The sequence below is a fragment of the Asparagus officinalis genome, chromosome 6, assembly GCF_001876935.1.
Source record: "Asparagus officinalis chromosome 6, Aspof.V1, whole genome shotgun sequence".
In the NCBI taxonomy this organism is placed as follows: domain Eukaryota; kingdom Viridiplantae; phylum Streptophyta; class Magnoliopsida; order Asparagales; family Asparagaceae; genus Asparagus; species Asparagus officinalis.
The window spans coordinates 11,294,494-11,319,027 of NC_033799.1; the positions used below are offsets into that span (position 1 = coordinate 11,294,494).

A 24,534-nucleotide genomic window follows, 5' to 3' on the forward strand; every position below is an offset into this window, starting at 1 on the left:
CCCATCGTCGTCGCCCCTTCAGCGCCGACGCACCGCTCTGTCGATGTCGAATTATTCGACGAAAACCCCGAGGCAAGACCTCTCTTGCTCTTAACTCATCATTTTAACATTTAAATCGGTTATGAATTAAATGCATAGATTAGATCGTGATTAATTATGCTATGCCATGAATATTATGATATTATGCGTGGGTTTGTTGTTGAATGGTATTAAAGAATTTAAAGGAATTTAATATGGAAAAAGAGTATTTTTGAATAATTATTATGACATATAATTTTGAAAAATAAATTATTTAGCAATATCCCGAACCTCGATTATTTTATTTTAATTCTTAGTTTTATCGTAAATTATTATATGACTCGTCATTCAATTTCTAGATCTGTTATGAGTTAATTAATTAGATTAGTCTGTGATATATTATTACCTGCGTGGGATTGCTTGACATGAATAGATGTGTGGAAGCTTGTTGTGTTATCACTTAGTTGTTATGCAATGGGAGAGACTGTACATGAAGACGACTCCTACTAAAAGTATGATTTATAAGCGTGCTTCAAAGCATGACTATACTCACTCGACATCGATATCCCGATGTGAGGAGTCCCGAATTCCCTTGATATCGATTACACGGTATGAGGTTTCCTTGACTATTACTATTATAGCATTGACTAGATGATACACTCTTGATCGGACGTGTTATGGGTCACAGTTATTTTATAGTTTTACAAAAGTCATTCTACGGTAACTCTGTGGTTAGTGCACAATATTTTATATAGAGTTGCATAATTAATATAACAAACATGGGGTTATAAAAGGGGAATTGGACGGAGAATATAGCATGTATATAAACGGACATATTGTTTTCCTGTTATCGTGATATTGTGAGTGTTATACACATGGGCCAGAGGGCCAATACTTGACTTGAAGGCGGCCCACAGACAGATTTACGGGGACCCGATTATATACATCAAAATATTCTTCCCCAATTCAAATAACATGTAAAATAAGAATAATATGCTTGCGTGTTTTATGATGGACTTTGTTAGTTTTATTGAGATGTGGACCAGTGAGTTGTGATAGGATGACTAGTAGTATGATTTCGTCACTTGGATGATTATGGATTCTTGTGAGATGTAGGCCAGTTGTTTTCTTTTCATATAGATCAAGGTTAATATTTAATTATCTATAATTCGAGACATATGGTATATACATGAGGGTTTCCTTGTTTGGATTATTTCGCTCGACGTATTACGTCTCTTGTTATAGATTTTTAAGTATTAATTCCTTCTAGTTGTAAGACCTTGTTTACTTGGATGGTTATTCTGATCGCTAGCTGCATGATCTTGTTACCCGTTTGATTTTTGGATTCTTCTAATTATTATATTTTAGTAGTGGATTATATTTTGATTTTGTTGGATTTCCAGTTGTACGTTTCTTGTCATTTCTATTATCGTATCATTTTTTCGCATTGGATTTTTGCTCGTTCTTTTCTTTGTGAGGTCTTGTCGTGTGCCATGCATGCTGACGTACACTTATTTTCTCTAGTGTACGTCAGACTTAGAGGAAGAACGGGTCTAGCCGGGAGATCGCCGGGAGCCATAAGATTCTCAACAGGAGTGCCTTTCAGATAGAGTTGAAGAATAGACCGAGCAGTTATCTCCTCTTAGTTGATGATCTTAGTTATTCTTGTAGTATTTTTCTGTTACCGTTGAACGATGTAGTTTATATTTCTTCAGTATTCATTTGTTCAGTTTTGTATAAGGGCATGTTTGACCCGAATATTATGTATTGGATGATATTCTCTTGTGATATGGATATTTGTTCTGAGTTTGTCTATTATATTCTTGCTAACTGTGATCGGGGACCTGTGCCTTTGTATTTATCTTTTAACGCTTAGCGTATTAGGTTGAGGAGAAATATTTATTTTATTTATTCTCCTTAATCTAATACGTCGCGGGCTTGTTCACGTTCCGATTCTCGAGTATTTTGGGAAGCGGGGCGTGACAATGTCTGTGGTAGAACCAACCACCTGGCTCCTAACTGTTTCTTTCGGAAGAAGGAACCGACTAAACCTGCTCCTAAAAGAAATGGATCCAACAAAGTTAATATGATTGAATAGAATCCAACTTCCTTCAGGATAGCCTCTTCATCCTATCTTGTGAATTTCCTTACTTCTTTCACTGACTAGTACTTAGATTCCGGAGCTAATATTCTTGTTTGCAATGATCGCTCTTTGTTTTCAACTTATCAATAATCATGTGGAGGAAGCATAAGCTTAGCAGATGACTCCACCAAACAAATAGTTGGAAGTGGATGTATAGAGCTCACCATGACCTCTAGGAAAGCTCTAAATCTGTAAGGCGTCCATCATGCTCCTTCTCTCCGTCACAATTTGATCAGTGAATCTCTTCTCCTTAGAGATGGCTTTAGGATTGTTAAGGAATCAAATAAATTTGTGACTACCAAAAATAATGTATTCATTGGAAAAGGTTTTATCTGTAATGGTCTTTTCAAACTCGATGTAAACAATTCTACTTCTAATAAAGTTTCTGAGTCTTCTGTTGCACAAATTGTTGAGTCTTATGATGTATGGCATGGACGACTAAGACATGTCAATTTCCAAACTTTGCAAAGAATGATCAAATTGAATCTTATTCCTAAATCCTCTTATGATCCATCATCTAAGTGTGAGATATGTGTTCAAGGGAAACCCACTAAAAAACCCTTCAAGTCTATAACTAGAGACTCCGAACCTCTCGAATTAATTCATAGTGATGTGTGTGACTCAAACCGAGTTCTCACCCGAGGGGGTAGGAGATATTTTGTGACATTTATAGATGATCACTCCAGATATTGTTACACCTATCTTCTCAGAACTAAAGATAAAGTCTTAGATATGTTTAAGGTGTATAAAGCTGAATCTGAGAACCAACTTGACAAAAAAATCAAGATTCTAAGATCTGATCATGGGGGAAGTATACCTCAAATGATATGACTGAATATTGCTAATATCACGGTATTATTCATGAGGTTACTGCTCCCTATACAACACAGTCTAACGGGGTAGCTGAACGAAAGAACAGAACCCTAATAGACATGGTAAACTGTATGTTACTCGGTTCAGGAGCACCTGAAAATCTCTGGGGTGAAGCTCTTCTTTCTGCTTGCTTCATTCTCAATAGGATTCCCCATAAACATTCTGAGACAACTCCTTATGAATATTGGAAGGGGAGATCTCCTAGGTTAAATTTCTTCTAGGTTTGGGGTTGCTTGGCTAAAGTAGCTATTCCCGAATCTAAGAAGAGGAAAATTGGTTCTAAGACAGTAGATGTTGCTTTTATTAGATATGTACTAGATATCAATGTTAACAGATTTCTGATCATTAACTCTGAAATCAGTGACATATACAACAACACAATCATTGAAGCTAGAGATGCAGTCTATTTTGAAAACATCTTTTCTTTTAAATCCAAAATCTCTAAAAATCCTATTTCATCTTTTCCTTGTGATTTACCATCTTCCAGTTCTTCTCAGCCTTTTAATATTGAACCTCGAAGGAGCAAAAGAGGTAAAATTCAAAAGAATTTTGGAAAAGACTTCTTCACCTTTCTTGTTGAAGGTGATCCAAGCTCATTCCAAGAAGCAATGGGTTCACCTGAATCTCCTTTCTGAAAAGATGCCATTAAAAATGAGATTAAATCTATTCCCTCATTTGGGAGGGTGGATTCAAAATTCGAATTTGAAGATCTGATCTTCTCAGAGTAATCTACAAGTTATACTGCAGACACAAAAACTCTCATAGTTCTTTATTTTACCCACTCAATGTCACTAGCCGACTGGATCGTCAGAGGAACTATGGGAGAACCAGTCCCCGTTCTCTTACGTGTTTCTACATGTGTAGGCTTTTCAGCAACCCAACTCAGATCAGATATTCGGGGAAGAAAGCAGACCCTCATCAACCTCACCCCTATCCAACCGCGGATATTATTGAATATGTGATCATTTAACACCAACAATTAGGATAACAATATAATATTCAAAAAAAGTTAATGGTAATATTGACTATGGAAAGAATTTTCTAAACTCGTACTTTTAAAGGGAGTATGATATGATATGATTATTTTTGACATTTGAGTGATAATTTTTTTTAAAAAAAATACACATTACTGCACGTCACGTCAACATTTAAAGAAATATTAAAATTAGTTTTTTTTTTGAAAGGTGATCTTATCTTAATTTTCTTCATCAAGTGAATGGCGCAAAAATTAATGTAAGTTAACCCAGGATGCTATGGGAATGGGCCTGACCAGGAAAGACAACATGGGCTAAGAGAGAAGTTGGGCTCAATAGTTATGGGCAGGAGATAATTGATTAATGTGTACTACAATTTTACCACGTGATTCGTGTGCTGCATCTCGTTCGTTACCGCGTAGGGCCCCGCCCATGAAACGGTGAGTTAATTGGGAGGTTAATTGCATATTTTCTTCATCAAGTCAAACATCGTTCTAAAAGTCACCACATTTACCTAAAATATGAAAGTATTGGGAGGTTAATTGCATATTTTGTTTCCTAAAGACAGTTGGCTTTCGCTGACCAATATATCATCTTCCCCTCCCCGAAGAAGAAAAAAAAAAATCTAGGGTTTCTCTCCTCTCTCTCTCTCTCTCAAATTCATTCCCCAAATTCTCTCTCTACGGTTTTAATCTCAATACTGCGCCCCCAAACCACGATCTCCGATTCTATTCCAGGTAATTATCTCGTTCTTTTTCTCCTCTTAAATTCGTTAAATTTGTAAACAATTTTGGGTTTTTTTTCGGAAGATTAGACCTTTTCCAGAAACTTGTGATTCTGGAGTTGAAATTATTGGCTTTTTTTGATGTCATGTCTTCAAGAAGCTGACGAATTGCTATAGAATTTTGAGCATCATATTGTTTGCCCAAATTTCTTGTTGAATTTTAAAAAGAAAATCAAATTATTCGGTACTGAATATAGAATTTTGTTTTTTCCCGAAATAATTCAGTATGGCCTATTGAAGTTTGTTTCACCTGTTTGGATCAATTTCAATTTTGAAAAAAAAAATTCTGGGTTTTTACGTGTAAACCTCAGCAATTATTCGTTTATAAGCTGACACCCGTTTTATTTTCCACAGTTTTAAGTTAAGATAGTTGGGTTTGCATATGCTAAATACAGCATCTTTTTCCCTTATAGATATTCACTATATTCCCTTGCAGAAATATTCTCTGGATCATTGAAGTGGCCTGGGAAGAAGCTTATACTCATAGAAACAGATATCTAATGGCCGAAAGGAAGATGGATGATTTGCCTCACAAGTGTAGATTCAGCTGGTATTGGAGCAGACAAGAGATTGAAAAATATTCTGCTTCGAGAAAAGATGGTGTTGATTTGAGGAAGGAGACGCAGATTCGAACAGTTTACTGTTCATTCCTTCAAGATATCGGCAAGAGGCTTGGAGTGTATGTACTTCTTCTTTGGCTTTAATATGAATATACGAGTCTCTAGCGAGCTATTAGAATGAAATAAATTTCAGCATTTTTTGTCTACTTTCCTATTTTGCGTACAAGGGTCATAGCGCAATTTTATCAAGTAGTGAATATAATAGAGTAATATAGGAGTGAGGTACATACGTTGGTAGTAGAGGAGAGCTTACAACTGAGAGCGAGTGCATTGAAAAAGATAGGCTACCAATTTCATGGTTTGTATGAATCCCAAAATTCAGCAAGTAGAGCTGAACTATGGATAATATTTGTTGTCAAATGCTTCCTATTCCAAATGCATTGATCTCTTTCTTTCCAAATGAACCGAAGGGCTGCGATGATTTCATGATCCCATCTTTTTGTTGATTGAGAAGAAAACATCACCAATCATGCCAAATATCTGCTGGAGCAGACAACTAGATCATTCAGAATTTGATGTTAATCAGTTGCCATATCCTATAAACTGATATAGATGTTTAGTCATAAATTCTGTTGCATCTTTACTTCTGTGTAGTTGATATCAAAGAGACTATTAAGTTTTAGAAGCATACTTCACCAACTATCAAATGATCTTTTAAGGACAATTCGTGTGTAAACCTTGCACCTGTGATCTGCATCATATCATGTTTCTGCCTAAGAAATTACAGCCTAGAAGTGACTATTATACTCCAAAAACAATGGAGAAAACTCCTGGTGATTCTGTTTATATTATTATGTAGTTGAGAGACTCATATTAGATGCAAGTTACGACACAGAGAATTGTTTGACATGTATAAACAGATACAGAGAAGTGTGAACTGATTACTTAAGGGAATTTCCAGATTTTTTTTCCTGTTTGATTTTGCATACTTACTTTAATCTTTTCAATGTTATGCAGTTTTTCTTGTTGCCAACAGCCTACGCCATTTCTTATTCCTAATAAGAATGTTGGATTATTCTCTTATCTTGCAGACCTCAGGTCACTATTGCAACAGCAATGATGTTATGCCATCGCTTTTATCTCCATCAGTCTCACAGAAGGAATGAATGGCAGGTAAGGAATCATATATGTTATGCACTTGTGTGTGTCACGTTAAACTTGTTACTGCATTGTCATGCAATTAACTGTCTGTTGTTCTAAAGAAACATATAAACTTACAAACTGATTCAGATTTCATCGAGTTATGTTCTCTGATGATATTTTGAGTACCGGGGCAAAATGCCCAGGAGATTTATTAATTAGAAAAAATAGATCCAAAATATATATACAGAGGAAGACAGAGAAGAAGTACAGTAGGAAATGAGAAAAGATTAGAATACGAAAAAGACTAATATCACTTTCTACATCAAGCTGTTGCGTTGCTTCGAGTCAAGCACCTATTTCAGTGTAAGGCGGTGTTGTCTTACTAAAGGAAGATGATCATCAATCAGGATATGAAGAGTGTTTGCATCTTTTCCAAAATACTTTTGCATTCCGTTCATTCCAAATATCAACGTAGTATGCAAGGACGATAAAATCCCTTTGACTAACGATGTCTGAAGGGATGTTCTGACACTAAAAGTCCCAAAGTACTGCAGGCAATGATGGAAGTTGATTTGAGAAATAACCGACAAGAATAAGAACTTAAATACTGTGAGTGTAAGAATTGTGGAGGAAGATGTAATCGTTGGTCTCTGGACTGTTTGTTACAAAGGACACTTGTAAGATTATGTAGCCAATTCCTTTTGGCAAGGTTATCGAGGTGAGCAATTAATCATATAGTGCTAGCTACATGAGACTTTTCACTTTGAGTTGAGGTGAAGAAGGGATGACCAGAAAATTGATGTTGAACGAGCATTAAAGAGATGTAACTGCGAAGGCATTCTTTGTAATAAGCTTCTATGTCCTAGCATTCAGTCCTTCTGTCCAATTGTGAAGATTTAAAATTTTTATGAGTTTTGCAAGTCTGGAAGCAAATAAGGCGGTGGCCATCACCTAAACTTGAGCCCCAGCAAGGTGGTTATCAATGTTCCCTTTGGGAAGACACTCTTTGTAATAGGCTTTCAAGACGTAACATTCGGTCCTTCTGCCCAATTATATGAGCTTAAAGTGTTTAGGAGTTGTTGCAAGCCTGGAAGCAAATAAGCTACTGGTCACCGCCTAAATTTGGATCCCAAACAAAGTGGTTTTGATTGCTTCCATTAAGAAGGGATTAGATCCCTGGAACTACATTATTCTCACCATTTTGATGGTTGTCCTCAACATCTCTATTTTCTGTATCATACTAATTCCATTAGAGCTCCATAAACAGGAATTCATTGGACGTCAAATAAAGCTCAGGTTATTTCTCTTTTATCTTACTGGTGTTCATCAACGTTCAAATACAGCATATTTTCTTCAAAAAAAAATTTGGTTCATTTTGGACAGCGAAAGAATTCCCCTTAACAATATATAGTGGAGGTAACCTCATTTTTGTACTTAAACTGGCGATCTGTTAACATTCATTCTTCTCCTTCAATCTTATTAAGGTTTCCTGACTTTTTTACTTGTTTTTCCAGATACCAAAAAATTGCCCAACTATATATACCAAGTGTTTGGGTTAGTTCAGGGTTAAATAATTTGTTTAAGAGATCACTTTGCGCGCAAGGATATGAGAATTACGGAGCCTACTCAATATCCTCTACTATATTGAACAAGGATCTGGGTTAAAGCCCCTTTGGCATCTTCCCTGGAGAGTACCTAATATGCAGAAATATTTTATTTATATTTCAGAAACTTACTGAACCTGACGGCTCCAACTGTTTCATAATCCACTTTTCAGTAAGTAGTCTATCTTCTATTGTTGAGGGTTTGAGTGTCCTACCTCATCCTAGAGGTGTTATCCATGGTGCAAATATATTATACATAATTGCAGATTTGCGAAGAATGGAATAAATACATATGCTTTTCTGTCTAATATCTCAGGTATTTCAAGAATTAATATAGCACACTGTTAAACTTGTTCTTGACTACTTTTGTAGCATTTTTTTTCTTTACCAGTTTTCTTTACTGAGAACTGATAGCTTTTTTTTGGCAGACGATTGCAACGGTTTCCATGTTCCTTGCTTCAAAGGTTGCAGACACTCCTTGCCATTTGCATAAGGTTGTTAAAGTGGCATACGAGACGATGTACCAACAGGAGCCTGCTTCTGCTCGGAGAATATATCAGAAGGTACTAAACCGTAAAAAACCTCTAATTATTCGGTGCTGTTATATGGTTGCTTCAGTTTTCATCTTACTTTTCCTTTTCTTTGAAATGCCAAGTAATGTTATATAGTCATTAGTCGCTTCAGTTTTCATCTTATTCTTCCTTTTCTTTGAATGACAGGATATCTTTGAGAAACAGAAGGAACTAATCCTAAATGGGGAAAGACTGCTTTTGTGTACCGTTCGGTATGATTTTGATATTCCGCTTCCTTATAAACCACTCCATGAAGCTTTTAGGAAGCTGAAGATCACCCAAAAGGATGTGATACAAACAGCGTGGAATTTTGTGAATAACTGGTAATCCAATTTTTGCTTACAGACAAAATTCTTAAATTCTCCTCAATTTCTTTATTTAGCCAAAAATTTCTAAAGTATAACTAGTTATTCTCCCATGGGAACAAACTTTTCTTGTATCCAGACTTTCTAATTAGACAATATTCTAGACAATTGAAGTTTTTAATTATGTTATCAATTGCATTTGTGATACTTGAGCTGAATTGTGCTAAGTTTTTTTAGAAATTTGCATGTCCACAGTAATTCAGGATTTCGTCAAATTGTTTTTGTGTTTTTTATATATGTACCCCTTAAATCATGCATATTTGCACAAATACCCCTTAAGTCTTAGTATTTGCATGATGACCCCCAAATCATCAACCTTGTAAAAATACCCCCCATCAACATATCATCAACTTTGTTGAATATGGTGAGTAAAATTTTGATTGCTGTGTTGATAGTTTTACATTGCAGTTACAAGTAGCCATAAAAGTTGATTTCTTGGTTTAGAGGTAATTTCCCCTAAAGTTGATGATTCGAGGGGTAGTTTAATACACATGATTTAAGGGGTATATATATAACAACTCATTATTCTTTTTTCTGCAAGATTAACTTATTTCCAGTTTTTAATATAACCAAATATTTATAGATTTCTATGCATCTGCTTTCTCCTGCTCAAGACTACATACATCACAAAGCGCTAATATCTTTTTGAAATTCCTTACAGGCTTCGAACCACACTCTGCCTGCAATATGAACCCAGTTACATTGCAGCCGGGTCTCTTTATCTTGCTGCTAAGCATCACAATATGAAACTTCCAACAGGGGATGGTTGCATTTGGTGGCAATTGTTGGAAATCGTGCCAAAACAGTTAGATGGTAAAATAACTTTTACCAGCTTTACTAGTTTACAAATGCATAGCCACTATCTTACATTTACTTAATTGGGTATTCTATTACAAATTGTAGAGATACTTCAACAAATGATGGAGTTATTGGGTTACAATAAAAGACCTTTGGTATCTCCTGCACCCGAGAAGCCAAAGGTAATCCAACCTCCAGTTGCGTCTGCGGAGAAGGAAGAGGAGCCATCAAGCAGCCCAGAGTCTTGTGTATTGAGCAGAGATGGGTCTTCAATTAGAAGCCCTAGTCATGAGTTTAGTGAGGAAGCTAGCTCAGCAAGACTCGTAGAATTGAAGAAAATTAGGGAAGCTCAATGCGAGCTGAGAAATTCTGAAAGCCCGGTTGGTGTTGTTGAGGATTGCAGAGAGGAGCATGCCCTTAATAAGATCAACGTGGACAGAATCAAAGCATTGATGAAGACGCGAAAGAGGAAAACAGAAGTTAATTACAAGTGTATACAAGCTTTGGACGATTCAAGTGAAGAATCTTGGATTCAAAGAGAGCTGGAAGCTGGAATAGAGTTGGAAACCAAGAGGCAAAGACAAGTTTGAGATTTTGTAGGGAGATTGAAGTTGTTACTGCAGATACCATGAAATTATTATGAATGGGTCTGAACTTTAGTGGATTATTTTAAGCGCTGTTGTCATTAAAAGTTATGGCTGCAGTAGCTAAAAATGAGCTCAGTATGTGTTCAGTTGTACAGAATGGCATTGTTCAAGCTCTATAAATCATTCAATTATAAATGTAATGGTTTCATCCCTTTCTCACAAAGTTCTGTGAGGATAGTTGTATGTACGCGTTCAATTTTTCTTTTGATGAATGTGTACACGTTCAATTGTACATTCTTTTATAGCTCAAGCTCTGTAAATCATTCAGTTATTATGGGTGAAATCATGTCATTAATTTATCACAGCTCTTTGAGGATACTCGATTGGATGCTTGGATGCTTTTATGTTGTTCAGACTTTGTAAACTAGTTTGTCATCCAAGATATAACTGCTACACAATGAGTAATTTTTGTTTTACGCTTGGGCTTTCATGTTAGTCTGTGACCGTGAGGGTAGCGCGTTTAGTTAGGCGCTTGGGCTTTCGTGTTAGTCTGCGACCGTGAGGGTAGCGCGTTTGGTTAGGCGCATGGTGTTCCTACTCGTTGTTGCAACACTCTTGAATTTGAGTGTTGTTTCCGCACCTCTATTTTTTTATTTTCTTTTGTTATAGCAACAACCTTTTGGTGTTGCGAATTCATCTAACCAAATAAGACTTTTAAAATTCAAATGTACTTCGAACAACATGATGTTCCAGCTACTCCTAACCAATCAAGTACGTGGATGTTGATCTGTATTGGTATTTTATAATGGTTGGCTAAAAGGTCAAATTGGTCTCTGTACTAGGGCATGATTCTCACTTGATTTTCATTTTTTTCCTCTTTAACTTAATCCTTATCTCATCTTTGACAAAAATTCCGTTAAATATAAATTGAAAGAACAGGGGCTATGTCAAACATACCTAAAATTCAGGGGGTTATATGAAATTAACCCAGAAAAACTAGAATTTTCTTACCAGCGTCTTCACTCTCCTCTCTCTCTACCTTCTTCGTCTCGAAGCGATCACGATTTTGACAATAATGAAACTCAGAGATCTCCGAACGAAATAGACGAGAATCCTCAAAACCCTAACCCTAATCTAAAATTTTGCCCAAACAAATTAGGGCAAAATGTCGCTGATTCCTATCGTGCGCGATTACATTGGGAAAATGCTTCAAGATATCTCGGGAATGAAAGTTCTCGTCCTCGATTCTCAAACTGTGAGATTTCTATTTCCCCTCTTTTTTCTTTCATATTCCAATTTCTTAATCTCTTAGATCTCATTATTTGAAAGTGATGGCCTTTAAGATCTCGTATTTGCTATTATCGAATTGTTCAATTCTCCCCTTCATGAATTAGGGTTTGTGCTGTTGATATTTATACTTATTTTTAAAATTCTTGGAAGATTCTTTGTAATTGCTCAAAATCCCATGAGAATTTAACAATATTTGAAATCTGGAAGAAGGTACGAAATTGGTATCATTCATTGAAAAGGATCAGCTACAACGATGACGAAAACAGCAAAAAGCCTTCATCTCAAAATTTTGCCCCATTAGCTGCAATCTTATTATAATTTTACTAAAACTACTTGTTTTTTTGTGTCTAATAAGTTTGTTCATAACGACTGAAAAGGATCAGCTATAAGAGTTTACAAAATTTTATGATGAGCTAAACAACACAGCAATTTTTGTTTTATGTTGGTGCAAATTCTTGCCCTTGGCTTCTGCATACAAGAGAGGGATTCACATGGATTTATGTGTTCTTCATAATTTCTTCTGTGCAGGTTAGCGTTGTTAGTGTTGTATATTCACAGTCAGAACTACTTCAGAAGGAGGTGTTTTTAGTAGAACTGGTTGATTCGAAGTCTAAAGAATCAATGGCACATCTCAAAGCAGTCTACTTCCTTCGTCCGACATTGGAGAATGTTCAACACTTGCGACGGCAATTGTCTACTCCTAGATTCGGAGAATATCACTTGTGTATGCTTCTCGTAGGCTGATTTTATAGTTATTTTAAATGCTGATCACTAAGTTGTTAGTGCCCTGATTGGTTTGGTATTTTTGTAGTTTTCTCCAACATTTTGAAGACTACCCAAATTCAAGTTCTTGCTGATTCAGACGAGCAAGAAGTTGTCCAACAAGTTCAAGTGAGTTGTATGGAGTAATCCTCTTTCTTTTTGTCCATCCCCCTCTTTTCTTTCTGCTTTTCTTTTGTTATAATGTTAGCTTTTTTTTGATGGGTTGTTGACTTTGTCTTCAATTTACATTTTTATTTCAATAGCAAGTGCAGATGCTCTAGAATATTTTGGTCAGTGAATGTTGTTAAGGATTTGTTTTTGGATTGACTGACCTATGTCATGCAAATTGGAGATTAATGGAATTGGACGCGTTTGAATTATGGTGTTTACTCACTTCTATTTATACAGGTTACACCCAGCTTATGCCCAACCATTTCCAGCACAAATTCATGTGCGAATTTCAACAATTAATCACGAAGTCCAAAAGACCATGTCGAAGGCCACCAACTTGCTTCCATAAGTACGAAGCTCTTACAAGTAAAGATCCAACTGCCAAAAGAATTAGAAAAACTTTCACAAACTGGGTTTACTGATAGCAATCTATGAAAGCAAACAAACACTAAAAATAGACAACTCTCAAGAGCTTTAGGTCAAAATATCCTTTGGACCTGAGCAGTATAAAAACAAGAAGCATTTAAGCATAACTGTGAATCAGCAAGCATTGAGATTCTTGCTAAGCAGTAATTATTTCTAATGCTTCAATACAGATAAAAATCTTATCTTGATTGATTCTTATAAAACTCCAAAACGTGATGGATGAATACAAAAGACACAAATGGAGCATATGTAAATACTTTTGCAAATGGTCTTTGTTTCCTGTCATAAAGTTGGCACAACTAGCATCCTCATGCGCTCAACACCTCATATTCCAGTTGCCATGTCCAAATACTACTCTTCTACTTGTGGCAAAGAAAAACACATTTCTAACATGTGGCATTGTGCAGCACAATCCCATGTGGCCATATATCACTATATAATTATGAGATGCATTACACATAAGCTATAACTTTGACAGTCATAATATAATACTTCTATTTTTTAGGCATCAGTCTTAAAAATGTGATTAATTGATTATGATCGTAAATGTGCTCGAGAAAGCTTGAGGATTCTCAAGCTCATTGAAAGCTCTTTTGATCAAGCTCATTAAAAGCTCATATGACCTAGTTTATTAATCTGATGAACCAAGCATGAAATTTTTTTATACTCATTAAAATAATTGAACTGACATGAAATAAGTTATGACTTGGCTCCTGCAACTTTCTTAGCATCCCCATTTACCAATAAAGACAGCAACAATTTGAAATGTGGCCTTGCTTCATTCATTTTTTCTTTGGTGTTTCCTACTCCGCAAAATAGCTCGTCTAGTCTTACATGGTTGCTGTACGTTACGTAATTGATTTTCATGTGTTTCCATTCTTCTAGTTCTAATATGGAGAAAGCCCAAAAAGATCTGGCTTTTTGTTCATCCGATCTATACTAAGTTATTGTTATCTATGGTAATTTCACTCTAATGCTTGTTGAACAAGAGTGTACTGAGCAGTGAGGATATTGGGGATCAGTCTGCCTTTTGTTTTGGGAATTGTTTCCTTCTAGACTAAAAATCTGAAACGTAAAATACGTCGTGCAAGGATTCTGCATTTGCCAAGTAACATACTTCATTCACTTTCTATTTTGTTGGTAGGTGTACATATATATCTTTTGTGCATGCTTTAATAGTATTCTGGCTTTTCTATCTTAAGTCATGAGCAGTTGAAGTGTTTTCGCAGTTCTAGTGTTTTTGTGTTTATAATATGTTTATTCACTTGCAGGATTTTTTTGCTGACTTTAGTGCCATCGATCCTTATCATTTCACCTTGAATTTGCAAATGAATCATGTATACATGCTTCCAGCTGTCGTAGACCCTACATCTGTACAAAGCTTTTGTGACCGAGTTGTTGATGGTATAGCTGCAGTATTCTTGGCACTTAAACGTCGACCTGTCATTCGTTATCAGAGGACCTCAGATATTGCAAAAAGGATCGCACAGGAGACTGCAGTGAGTAAAACTGTGTGATGAAATGTATATAGTTTGCGTAATTTTGTACTTTTCGTATTGTATTGCAACAACTTTTTCCTGCAATTTGTTATATTTTCTGTTTGTTTCCTCTGAATTTTGTGTATTTTGTATAGATTAAGGTATTTGGATTATTACATTGCTTTCTGATTCCACTTTGCTTTCATTTTGCAGAAGCTTATGTACGAGCAAGAAAGTGGTCTTTTTGATTTTAGGCGAACTGAAGTCTCTCCCTTACTTCTAGTAGTTGACAGGAGAGATGATCCAGTTACTCCTTTGTTGAATCAGTGGACATATCAGGTACTGTTAGTGATAAGCTTGTTTATAAAATTCATCTACATGGATACTTATTGATGGTTTTGTACTTCCAGCATAAACTTGAGTAAGTCAATTTGTTAACGTTTGTGCCTATAGGCTATGGTTAATGAACTTATTGGCATTGAAGACAACAAAGTAGACCTGCGGAACATTGGAAAAGTCCCTAGTGATCAGAAGGTTGCCTGGATTTGACATTTTGCCTCTTTTCTTGTCCTTTATTGCCTTTGAACTGTTGCAAATATCATAGATACTGTCTTGTTTCTGGTTGCAGGAGGTGGTACTTTCATCAGAGCAAGATGCTTTCTTTAAAGCTAACATGTATGAAAATTTTGGGGATCTTGGGATGAACATTAAGAGAATGGTGGACGAGTTTCAACAGGTTTCAAAGAGTAACCAGAATATTCAAACAATAGGTATATATAGGCCTTTTGTTTTTCCTATGTAAGAAAATATCACATCTCTATCAATTTATGAATTTGTGATACACTGTAACTGAGGCTGAAGCATTTATACCTTGAAGAGGATATGGCCAGATTTGTTGACAACTACCCTGAATATCGGAAGATGCATGGGAATGTCTCGAAGCATGTCACAATGGTAACAGAAATGAGCAGAATTGTTGAAGAGCGGAAACTTATGTTAGTTTCACAAACTGAGCAAGAGCTTGCTTGTAATGGTGGCCAGGTGGCAGCTTTTGAGGTATTTTACTTTACTACCTTAGGATACAAATTTAAATTCTGATAGCTTGTATTTTCTCCTTAAATGTGGAATGCCCCTCCATACTATTAGCCAGTTTGTTATCTTGTTTGTGTTTGTATATGACAGCATCATTTTCATAATATGTCGTGCTTATTATTTCTTTAATTTTGGAACGTATCATGCAATGTGGTTTTTGCGTATTTGTTATAGAAGTAGAAATTTGGGAATTTGAAATTATACCTACATTATGTAGAATGTAACTGGTGGGTGGTTATGCTTGGTATTTACAAATTATAGTGTGAGCAACAAAAATGATGTCCTGGTTTTTCACCCTTTTGCAGGCTGTCACCAATCTCTTGAATGATGAAAGTGTCTCTGATCTTGACCGTTTGCGATTAGTGATGCTCTATGCTTTGCGCTATGAGAAGGAGAGTCCTGTGCAACTCATGCAGCTATTCAACAAGTTAGCTTCGCGGTCTACAAAGTATAAGTCTGGTGTAATGTAACTAAACCAATTTCCCATTTCTATTCTAATCAAGACATGTTCCTTTGCCATATAAATGCTATTGATATTTGCCTGTGGCGTCAGCTGCTATTCATTTCCATCTAACTAGCTCCTCCTTGAAAGAGGAGGGGGATATGTCCCTATATCCAACTTTTAAAATTTTTCTTGTGTTGGACGGACTTGGATGCTTTTCATCAATTTATCCAGTCAATATTACATTTTCAAACAATGAAGTGATTTTTTAAGTAACTAGAAGTTGAGGTTACCCTGGTTCCAACTTCCAAGGATCCAGGAAATTGTGATATCTTATATTTCTAATGCCATTTGAAACCTAATGGTTCATGTTTCATTAGAAAGACCCGAGCACTTTATTATCAACAAGTAATATGAGAATATAATCCTTGATATTTTTTTAATAGAGCTAATATGTTGGCTTTACATGAATGAACAGCTTATCCAATTCCTCCTAAAACAAGCGGGGGTTGACAAAAGAACGGGAGATCTGTATGGAAATCGTGATCTCTTGAACATTGCTCGTAATATGGCGCGGGGACTTAAGGTTCGTCATCATCAAGTCATTTCTTTCTTTTTCAAGAAGTCACAGGTATTTTCTTGACAATGATCCTCATGTTTTAGTTCTGGCCTTGTCACAGGGTGTAGAGAATGTGTACACCCAACACCAGCCACTTCTTTTTCAAACCATGGAAAGCATCAATAAAGGGCGTCTCAGAGATGTCGATTATCCATTTGTTGGAAATCACTTTCAGCAGGGAAGGTAAGTCGAGGAAGTCAATGAACAAAATCAATAAACTTAAAGGCGGAGATGATAATTCAGTTCAACTTGTACATTACTAATTGACTACAATCCTGGCTTCCTTTGTATATCCACCTATGCAATGTAGGAGGTCAGAGGTTGCTCCTATTATGGATAAAATGTCAGAGAAGTGATAAAGATGGTTTGGTCATGTAGAGTGGAGGCCACTGAATGGACCAGTTATGAGCAAAAAATTTATAGCTAATTTTTGGTTGTGGGGGTGGGGTGTATGGGTGTAAAGACGAGTAAAAATATAGACTTCAAAGAACTTGGCTGTAAGTAGTTAAGGAGGGGCTAGTTAATTTTAAAGGATAGGATTCATGTTGACGACGACCACAACCATTTGGGTCTCTATAAGTTGCTTTTGAGACTACTATAAAGTTAGAACCTTCTGTGATGGTCATGAGAAGAAAGGAGAATTAGAAGAATCAGGTCTTAGTCCCCAATCAGCTTCTCATATCAAGCATTTCACATACTACGGTTCCATGGATGAGAAAGAAGTATATGCAGAATAAGAGGAAGTGAAAGAAAATGAGTCACTCAGATGGTCATATTTACTAGGTTTAGGTAAGATATATGTAAAAATAGGGTGTCATAGATATGACTAAGATTATTTATTTTCATTTGCAAACATAACACGAGGTTAATGCTAATGTTGATACAGCTTCTGTAATTAGCGCCTACTGCACAAAACGCAAAAGGAAAACAGACCTGTGTGCAGACAACCCTTATATTCTTGTTAAAGAATATTTAGCTTTGCCTTGATGCAGGCCAGTGGAGGTCGTGATCTTCATAGTTGGAGGCACGACTTATGAGGAGGCACGAATTGTTGCTTTGCATAATGCTACCAACTCAGGGATACGTTTCATACTTGGAGGTTCTGCAGTTCTCAATTCTAAGAGGTAATGTTTTCTTTGGTCTTCATGGTTGTAGTTACTTTTGACCGTCTCCAAATCTTACTAGTTCTTTCTTTTCCTACTTAGCATACCAACCTTAGTGTAAACTTAATACATGTACAGCACATTTCCTTGTTGATTTGAAGTGGTGCTGCTCTTACTGTCTTTGTACATTGCAGATTTACATCATTTTATATATTAAGCTGCCACCATTTTATCAGAACAATTGTGTTCTGTAGGAACAAGCAGTGTTAAGGGAGGTATCATCTCTCATTTAGAGATTCCTCTCCCCAAGGCCTTAAGATATCTCATGCATTTCTTTTCCCATTTCATATTTTCGATAGCTACTAGTCTGTAGATTAGAAGTCTGTCCAATTTCGAAGACTATTGCTAGAAATTGCAAGGCATGATGTTCAAAATAATGAATCGTGAATGGGTACTCAGCTTTCCATGGTCCTAACCATAAATGAGATAGTCTGCTAACAGAAGAGACTGAGAAGGAATAATGATGATACATTTAGGAGATTGAATTAACATTATGTCTTGTAGCCGGACAGCTAGACGTGAAGACATTCTTGAAATTAAGTCATTTTGTGAACTTGATTGTTTGTAAGTTGCATGTCAGGCCCAGAACTTTGTTATCCCTGGACGAATGATTAACTTTTTCGAGAAAAATGCAGGTTCATCAAAGATTTGGAAGAGGCACAGAGGGCAGCCCGTTTGAGCAGCACAGTTTGAATCTGGACACAGCCTCAGGCAGAAGAACATTGAAGAAATTCTCTGCCAGCAAAAATTCTCACGGACACTGCGACAAACAAATAGAAGGGAGCTTTTCTTGATGTAACAATTGTTATGGACTTCATTACGAAAATATATACATGTGAAAATGAGCATTGAATTTCTGGGGTTATTTTCTTGATAGGTTCTGGAATATCATCTGTACCTAACATCACTTCAAGGATAATGGGGTTGTTTGATACATAAAATTTTGTAATTGCAAGTGTAATGTGTAGAAGATGGAGTTGCAGTTGATTGTTTCGCTGTTACAGTCTCCTCACAATTGCAGTTGCAGATTATACAAGTCATTCTTTGAAAAATGATTTGCAGATAATTAATAACAAATCATTTTATTGCAATTATAATCGTAAAAAATCCCTCTTTTAGTGACATAAAGAAAAACGTAAACAAAATTATAACTCGAAATGCAGTCGTAATATTTCTCCAAATTAAACAACCGCGAAACGGGCAGAAGATGCTTCCAAGCTTGTAGTTGTAAATTTAAGGAAAAAAAAGGATCTTGATGTTTCATTATACAAGCCAAACCGATAGCCGTACGAATTATAATCAAGATTTTGAGAGGCATGATATCGCCCTCCATCGCACGTAAAGCATCAGAAACTTGCACCTCAATTTGTCAAATCCAATAGGCGTCAAGCCTACAATGAAGCACGCACCACTTTATCAAGATAATTTTTAATTTTTTTTTAACCTCAGGTAAACAAATGCTTAAATCTGAAGAAATCTCCACATACAAGTTGTCATTGTTTCTTCTAAAATGTACAGAACCTGTCAAAAGTTTCAGTACTTCACATTACATTTACCTCTGAGAAAGTCTGGTATCAAATAGTGAAGCACTTCCTCAATCAGATTCATAGTCATCAATATAGTGAAATTTTGTGCATATAATCACTCGACCAGAAGAAATTTTAACTGCCAGCAAAATAGTAACGAGCACATCCCAGATAAAAACTCCAACTGAGGAATGGTAAGGCTGAAATAGCATTCAGCTTTATTTATGTAATAAAAAGATCTACAGAGATCAGACATTTAAAACCCGCTCGCGAAAGAATCATGATTTACATATCATAGTTTTTCTTTCGTCCTTTATTTGATCCAGAACCTTGGATCTCCTTTTGCAAATACAAGGAGTATAGTTATATATAATTGTCTTTTTTTTCTTTTTTTTATCCAGAACCTCGCATCTCTTTTCGCAAACACAAGGAGTATAGTTATATTTTTTTTTTTCCTTTTTTTGATCCAGAACCTTGGATCTCTTTTTCCAAACACACGCATAAAGGAGTAACTAAGTATATGTATTCCTCAAATTTACAGCTCTTTCACTGAAACAGGCTGCAAGCTCCCATGGCCTTGTACATCTACCTCCAGAGTGGGATCTGCAATTGAAAAGGTTAAGATGTAACCAGGGGGGAAAAGGAATGTAGCACCACAATTAAGTGCTTAATATATAAATTAATCCTTTCCAACCAATATGCAATATCTTTTCTAGCATACGTTTCTACGAGTTTTTTCATATCGATCCTCCAAATTATCAACATTTTGAACTCGGTCCCTCCAAGGAAACAGAATTTAAAATAACCTTACAATTTTTTTTAAGTTACACAAAACAGGTTCATGCAGTCGAATATGCTAAGTAAGAACTTCTAATGGCTGTTAAATTTTTGTATCACGTTCTGTTTTTCAAAAAATACTAATAGAGACCTACTTGGTATTACTTAAACAATCTGGGGAATTCCTTTCATTTTTTGGGAGGGATGTCGTTTAAAGTATCGATAATTTGGAGGATCATTATCAGAAAAAACCCTTTCCACATACAGCTAGAATCCTTGGGGGGAAAAAAGACCTCAATTTGTATATTCTAGCATATTTTTACAAAGCTTCGCAAGGTCAATGTCCTTGTAAATCACCATCCATCTAATTGGTTGTATTTGGCATGTAAATTTCTATTAATTTCAAGAAGATCCAAAAAGAACTCTTTAAAGCTAGGTACACTTGCCTTCAACCAGTGGGAAGACACAAAGCAGCTAAGCGGAGGATTTGGAGGACCAAAAGAATCTCTGTTAAAAAAAAGAATATAGGAACTCTCACTTTCTGTTAGTTAATTATGATTAAGCATGAAGACTTTTACATAACTACAGAAAGAAAAAAGGAAAAAGATTGAGCTAAAAAACTAGTTTACCTTATTCACTAATCTAACCTCATTGTAACATTATTAGATTTAGAAAAGAAAATCCATTAGGTATCTGTCAATATCTCTTTTGAGTCAATTATGTGCCATTGAAATTCACCTTTACAGGAAATGAGATGGACAGTTATCAATATGCGATACCCACTCAATTTTCTAGCTTGAAAATGACTTACCCTCTTCTTTTTCTTCTTCTTCTCAACATAAGCAAGGAGTTCCTCCTGTCGAGTTAGTGCATCCTGAAGAGCCTATAAAAAGCAGAAATGTTGAAAAGCTTTAATAACATAAGCCAACAGTTCAGACCAATTCAATACAAGATCCTCCAAATGTGAACTGGAATGGGCTATCCCGAAATAAAAATACATTAAAAAAATTAGGAAAACTAATGCCTATAACTATTTAGAAATTATTCTAAATGTGAAGAGGTGACAAGATCATCAAAACCGGCATTCAACAATAATAATTTTAAAGAATGAAGAGCTGAGAAAAGATCATATTATTATTATAGTTATTGTCAACTTTTGGTTAACTACACGTTTGTAATATTATCTGTTTACTTTTATTTTTAATTTATGCAACAGATAAATATCCATGATTTTCTCCTCGCATAATTGTAAGGCTAATGCTCAGCATATGATACGGGTGTATCTTCTCTTCGGAAAAACGATCCTCATGGGAGCTTGAGGATAGGTGATTCTCATGATATCTTGAGAATAGAGGCGTGGTTGGAGCCATAGAGGACGGCGAAAGAAGTCAGAAGGAGTGAAACGCAGAAGATCAGGAAAACAGGGTCGGGTTCTGTCCGGTTGACCGCGGCATCCATGCCGGTCGACCGGAAAACCTGCACAATGCAGGGTTTGCAGAAGCACTCTGGCCGGTCGACCGGACCAGGATTGGCGGTCGACCGGATCGCGATATTTGGCTTTTCCTGGTTCGTTTTGGATTCTGTTTTGACAGGGATTCCTGATCCTTTTGGACTTGTTTATTTACAAGATTACCACCACGTTGTAAACCCTATAAATAGGGATTGTTTAGGGTTCTAAACAGGGAGGTTAGAGGCCAAGATGTAGTCCTAAAGGGTTTTAGGTCTAAGTGAAATCCTGATCAAAAGGATTAGGGTTTAGATTGTAATCAGATCTCAGAGAGAAGTGATCAAGAGAAATTCTAATAATTGTATTAGGGTTTTAGAGAGAGAGTTGAGAGGTTGTTCTTAATTCTAGCGAGATTGTGAGGGAGAGATTGTAATCTTTGTTCTTCATAATCTAGAGAAGGTATTTTCCTTCGCCTTATACTGAATTGTTCTTGTGTTTGGTCATCCTCTTCTCAACCCACCTTTTGGTAATTCCGCGACCAAAGGGTGCTCGCACGGCGACTCGTATCAGCATACCTTTTTTTTTCCAGACTAACAGAATTTCTCCTGAAGGCCTCAATAATATCTTCACCAGTACCCTACAGATCATAAATCTAAAATGCAGTTGTGTGTTTCTAAAATCTTTTTCTGTAATCTTTTCTAAAATCTAGATCATCTCATGAATGACGAGTTCTGTTAAATATGATCATTGCATATCCTTGATGCAAACACTTCAAATATTAGAAAGGGAACTCATGAATGTTTAACTTCATCATCAAATATCTTATTACAACAGTTATTTTCAAGAAAAATAGAATGTCTTTGCTGCCAATGGATTTACTGACTTTCAGCCAAATAAAAGAAAAGCCTGTCAAACTAGATTTATCTCTATGCAAGATGCTGCCTGTTTCATAAACAATGGCGTAAATCTGTAATATGTAGAAGAATATTAAGCAAGGGTTAACTGCACATAGACCCCTGTAGTATTGTTATATTACGCTTGAAAACCATGCAGTTCAATTGTTGCAGATAGGGCCCCTAGGTTTTTTTTCACTCTTTTACCCTTGGTAAAATTTTAACATATATTGGCCCTGGGTGAAATTATTGAGTCTATATGAGGGTAAAAGACAAAAAAAAAACTTAATCTCTCGCGTCTATCTGCATCAACGAAACTACAAGGGCCAAGGGGTGGATGTGCAATTAATCCATTAAGTGATTGTGATAACAAATATTACCTTCTTGGTTGATTGAAGCTCAGACTCCAATTTATCCACACGACTCGTTGCAGATTTGAGCATTTGCTCCTTCTCAAAGGAGAACTCAGGTGGCTTCGAGCTCATCACTCTCAGACACTCCTCCAACTCCCCGAGCCTCTTAGCAACCACAGAGAATTCAGCCATGGAAACAGTCGGAACAGGAGCAGGTGGCTGCTGTTGGTGCTGCTTTGACATGGCCTCTGCTTGCATCGTGTAATCCATCGCCGCACTAACGATCTTCTTGGGCACTGCACGTGTCACTTTGATCACAGTCACAAAGCCCATGACAACGGCCATTACTCCAGAAATCAGATTGTTACTAAGAAGTCCTTCTTGAGTTTGAGTTTTGCAAGCATCAGGGAAAGTACACAAACCTGGAGCCTCTGGTGCTAGAATCACAAACAGTGTTAAAATTGTAACAATGAAGTATATGCTTATTTATCTGCATACACACCGATAAGTATGTACATAATATTTCGCACGTCCAACATTACAAAGCACTTAAATTTAGGCGTAAATTTCACAAAACCCCCTAATAACTTTGGGCATTTTCACTTTAACCCCCAACAAGTTTTCAGAAACCCCCCAAAGCTAACACTGTTAGTTCTAACGTGTCACGTGCAAATCACTTTCTGTTAAAAGACCAAAATACTCCTACTTTAAGAAAAAAGCCTTCATGTTCTCTTACATATTTTTCAACCTAAAATCACTTTCCCTCTTCTTTCTACTTCTCTCTGCTCGCTTTCGCTCCTAGGTTGGAGCTCCCAATCCCCATAATTTGTTTTGATGATCTTATCCTTCAAAACTCTAAATTGATGTTATTTTATATAACTTGGTCATGGGGGTTAGACGGAACAAATTTCAAATGTTATGGTGGTTTTCCGGATTCCTAAACTTATTGGGGCTTAGTGAAAAATGCCCAAAGTTATTGGGTATTTGCAAAATTTACCCTAATTTTAAGCTTTAGTGGAGTATGAAGAAATATGGACCTTTCGAGATGTCGGGTTTTTCATTGGATGCTTCCTTGTTCCAGCCTGCATCCACGGTTTTATCAACCATCGGGATATCATCATCAGGAGTAGGGAAATCTACTTGATTGGATTGGGCCTGAAAGTTTATATAAGGAACAATCGGAAAGATATACAGTTGTAATGTATTCGACTTCTCACTTTGTAACCAGCATAATTAATGTATGATCATCATTATAGAAGAGACAATCTTCTTCTTACATAATCACTACATACGCCCCAAATCATCAATACTTATTCAATTAACCCCCAGATCTTGATATTTATTAAAATGCCCACCAAATCTTAAACTTTGGATTTTTCTACCATCAATCTTAAACTCCATGATATCTACTGCAGGGATTTTGATAGGGTAAGTTTAATTAGGGAAGGATTAGAATTGTAACTCTGCCCTTCAACCATTTGCTTAACTTCATTTGGTTTGGGGGTAGAAAAATCCAAAGTTCAAGATTTGGGGGGTATTTAGCCAAAAGACCCTGTGAGATAATATCAGAGGTTTCTTTTCTCCTCTTCTTTCTTCTTCTTCTTCTTTTTTTAAGTAAGATTTTTGTGTGGTGGTTTTTTGTTTTGTTATGTTATTTTTTGTGTGTTTGTGGGG

The 24,534-nt window shown here is 36.2% G+C and overlaps 3 protein-coding genes across 11 annotated transcripts in view; 2 read left to right on the plus strand and 1 right to left on the minus strand.

The window, feature by feature from the left end:
- LOC109844437 (cyclin-T1-2-like) lies at positions 4,591-10,748 on the plus strand. 4 transcript variants are annotated; one of them, XM_020413462.1, is made up of 7 exons: positions 4,591-4,745; positions 5,229-5,471; positions 6,444-6,525; positions 8,528-8,662; positions 8,819-8,994; positions 9,698-9,849; positions 9,940-10,748. In XM_020413462.1, the coding sequence occupies exons 2-7, from the start codon at positions 5,293-5,295 to the stop codon at positions 10,422-10,424; spliced, it is 1,209 nt and encodes a 402-aa protein (XP_020269051.1). In that variant the 5' UTR covers positions 4,591-4,745; positions 5,229-5,292; the 3' UTR covers positions 10,425-10,748. The 4 variants fall into 4 exon arrangements, with proteins under 4 accessions (XP_020269051.1, XP_020269049.1, XP_020269047.1 ...); XM_020413460.1 differs by lacking the exon at positions 4,591-4,745 and adding an exon at positions 8,366-8,415 and having other exon boundaries at positions 5,419-5,471; positions 6,444-8,271; XM_020413458.1 differs by lacking the exon at positions 4,591-4,745 and adding an exon at positions 8,010-8,415 and having other exon boundaries at positions 5,419-5,471; positions 6,444-7,911.
- Positions 11,445-18,865, plus strand: LOC109844702 (vacuolar protein sorting-associated protein 45 homolog). The gene is made up of 13 exons (XM_020413817.1): positions 11,445-11,676; positions 12,240-12,435; positions 12,523-12,602; positions 14,342-14,569; positions 14,762-14,887; positions 15,002-15,082; positions 15,177-15,318; positions 15,426-15,604; positions 15,946-16,101; positions 16,561-16,668; positions 16,763-16,884; positions 17,694-17,825; positions 18,500-18,865. The coding sequence occupies exons 1-13, from the start codon at positions 11,587-11,589 to the stop codon at positions 18,555-18,557; spliced, it is 1,698 nt and encodes a 565-aa protein (XP_020269406.1). The 5' UTR covers positions 11,445-11,586; the 3' UTR covers positions 18,558-18,865.
- The window catches only part of LOC109845579 (phosphatidylinositol/phosphatidylcholine transfer protein SFH12-like), an 11,209-nt gene continuing 6,443 nt past the window's right edge, over positions 19,769-24,534 (minus strand). For 5 of the 6 annotated variants that reach the window (XM_020414847.1, XM_020414846.1, XM_020414850.1 and 2 more), the window contains exons 12-16: positions 23,898-24,015; positions 22,888-23,297; positions 20,979-21,050; positions 20,614-20,674; positions 19,769-19,993 (exon numbers count right to left, since the gene is read on the minus strand). In XM_020414847.1, coding sequence (XP_020270436.1) covers positions 20,642-20,674; positions 20,979-21,050; positions 22,888-23,297; positions 23,898-24,015 — 633 coding nt within the window. In that variant the 3' untranslated portion in view covers positions 19,769-19,993; positions 20,614-20,641. The remainder of the gene's footprint in view (positions 19,994-20,613; positions 20,675-20,978; positions 21,051-22,887; positions 23,298-23,897; positions 24,016-24,534) is intronic. The other variant, XM_020414848.1, reaches the window with a different exon arrangement.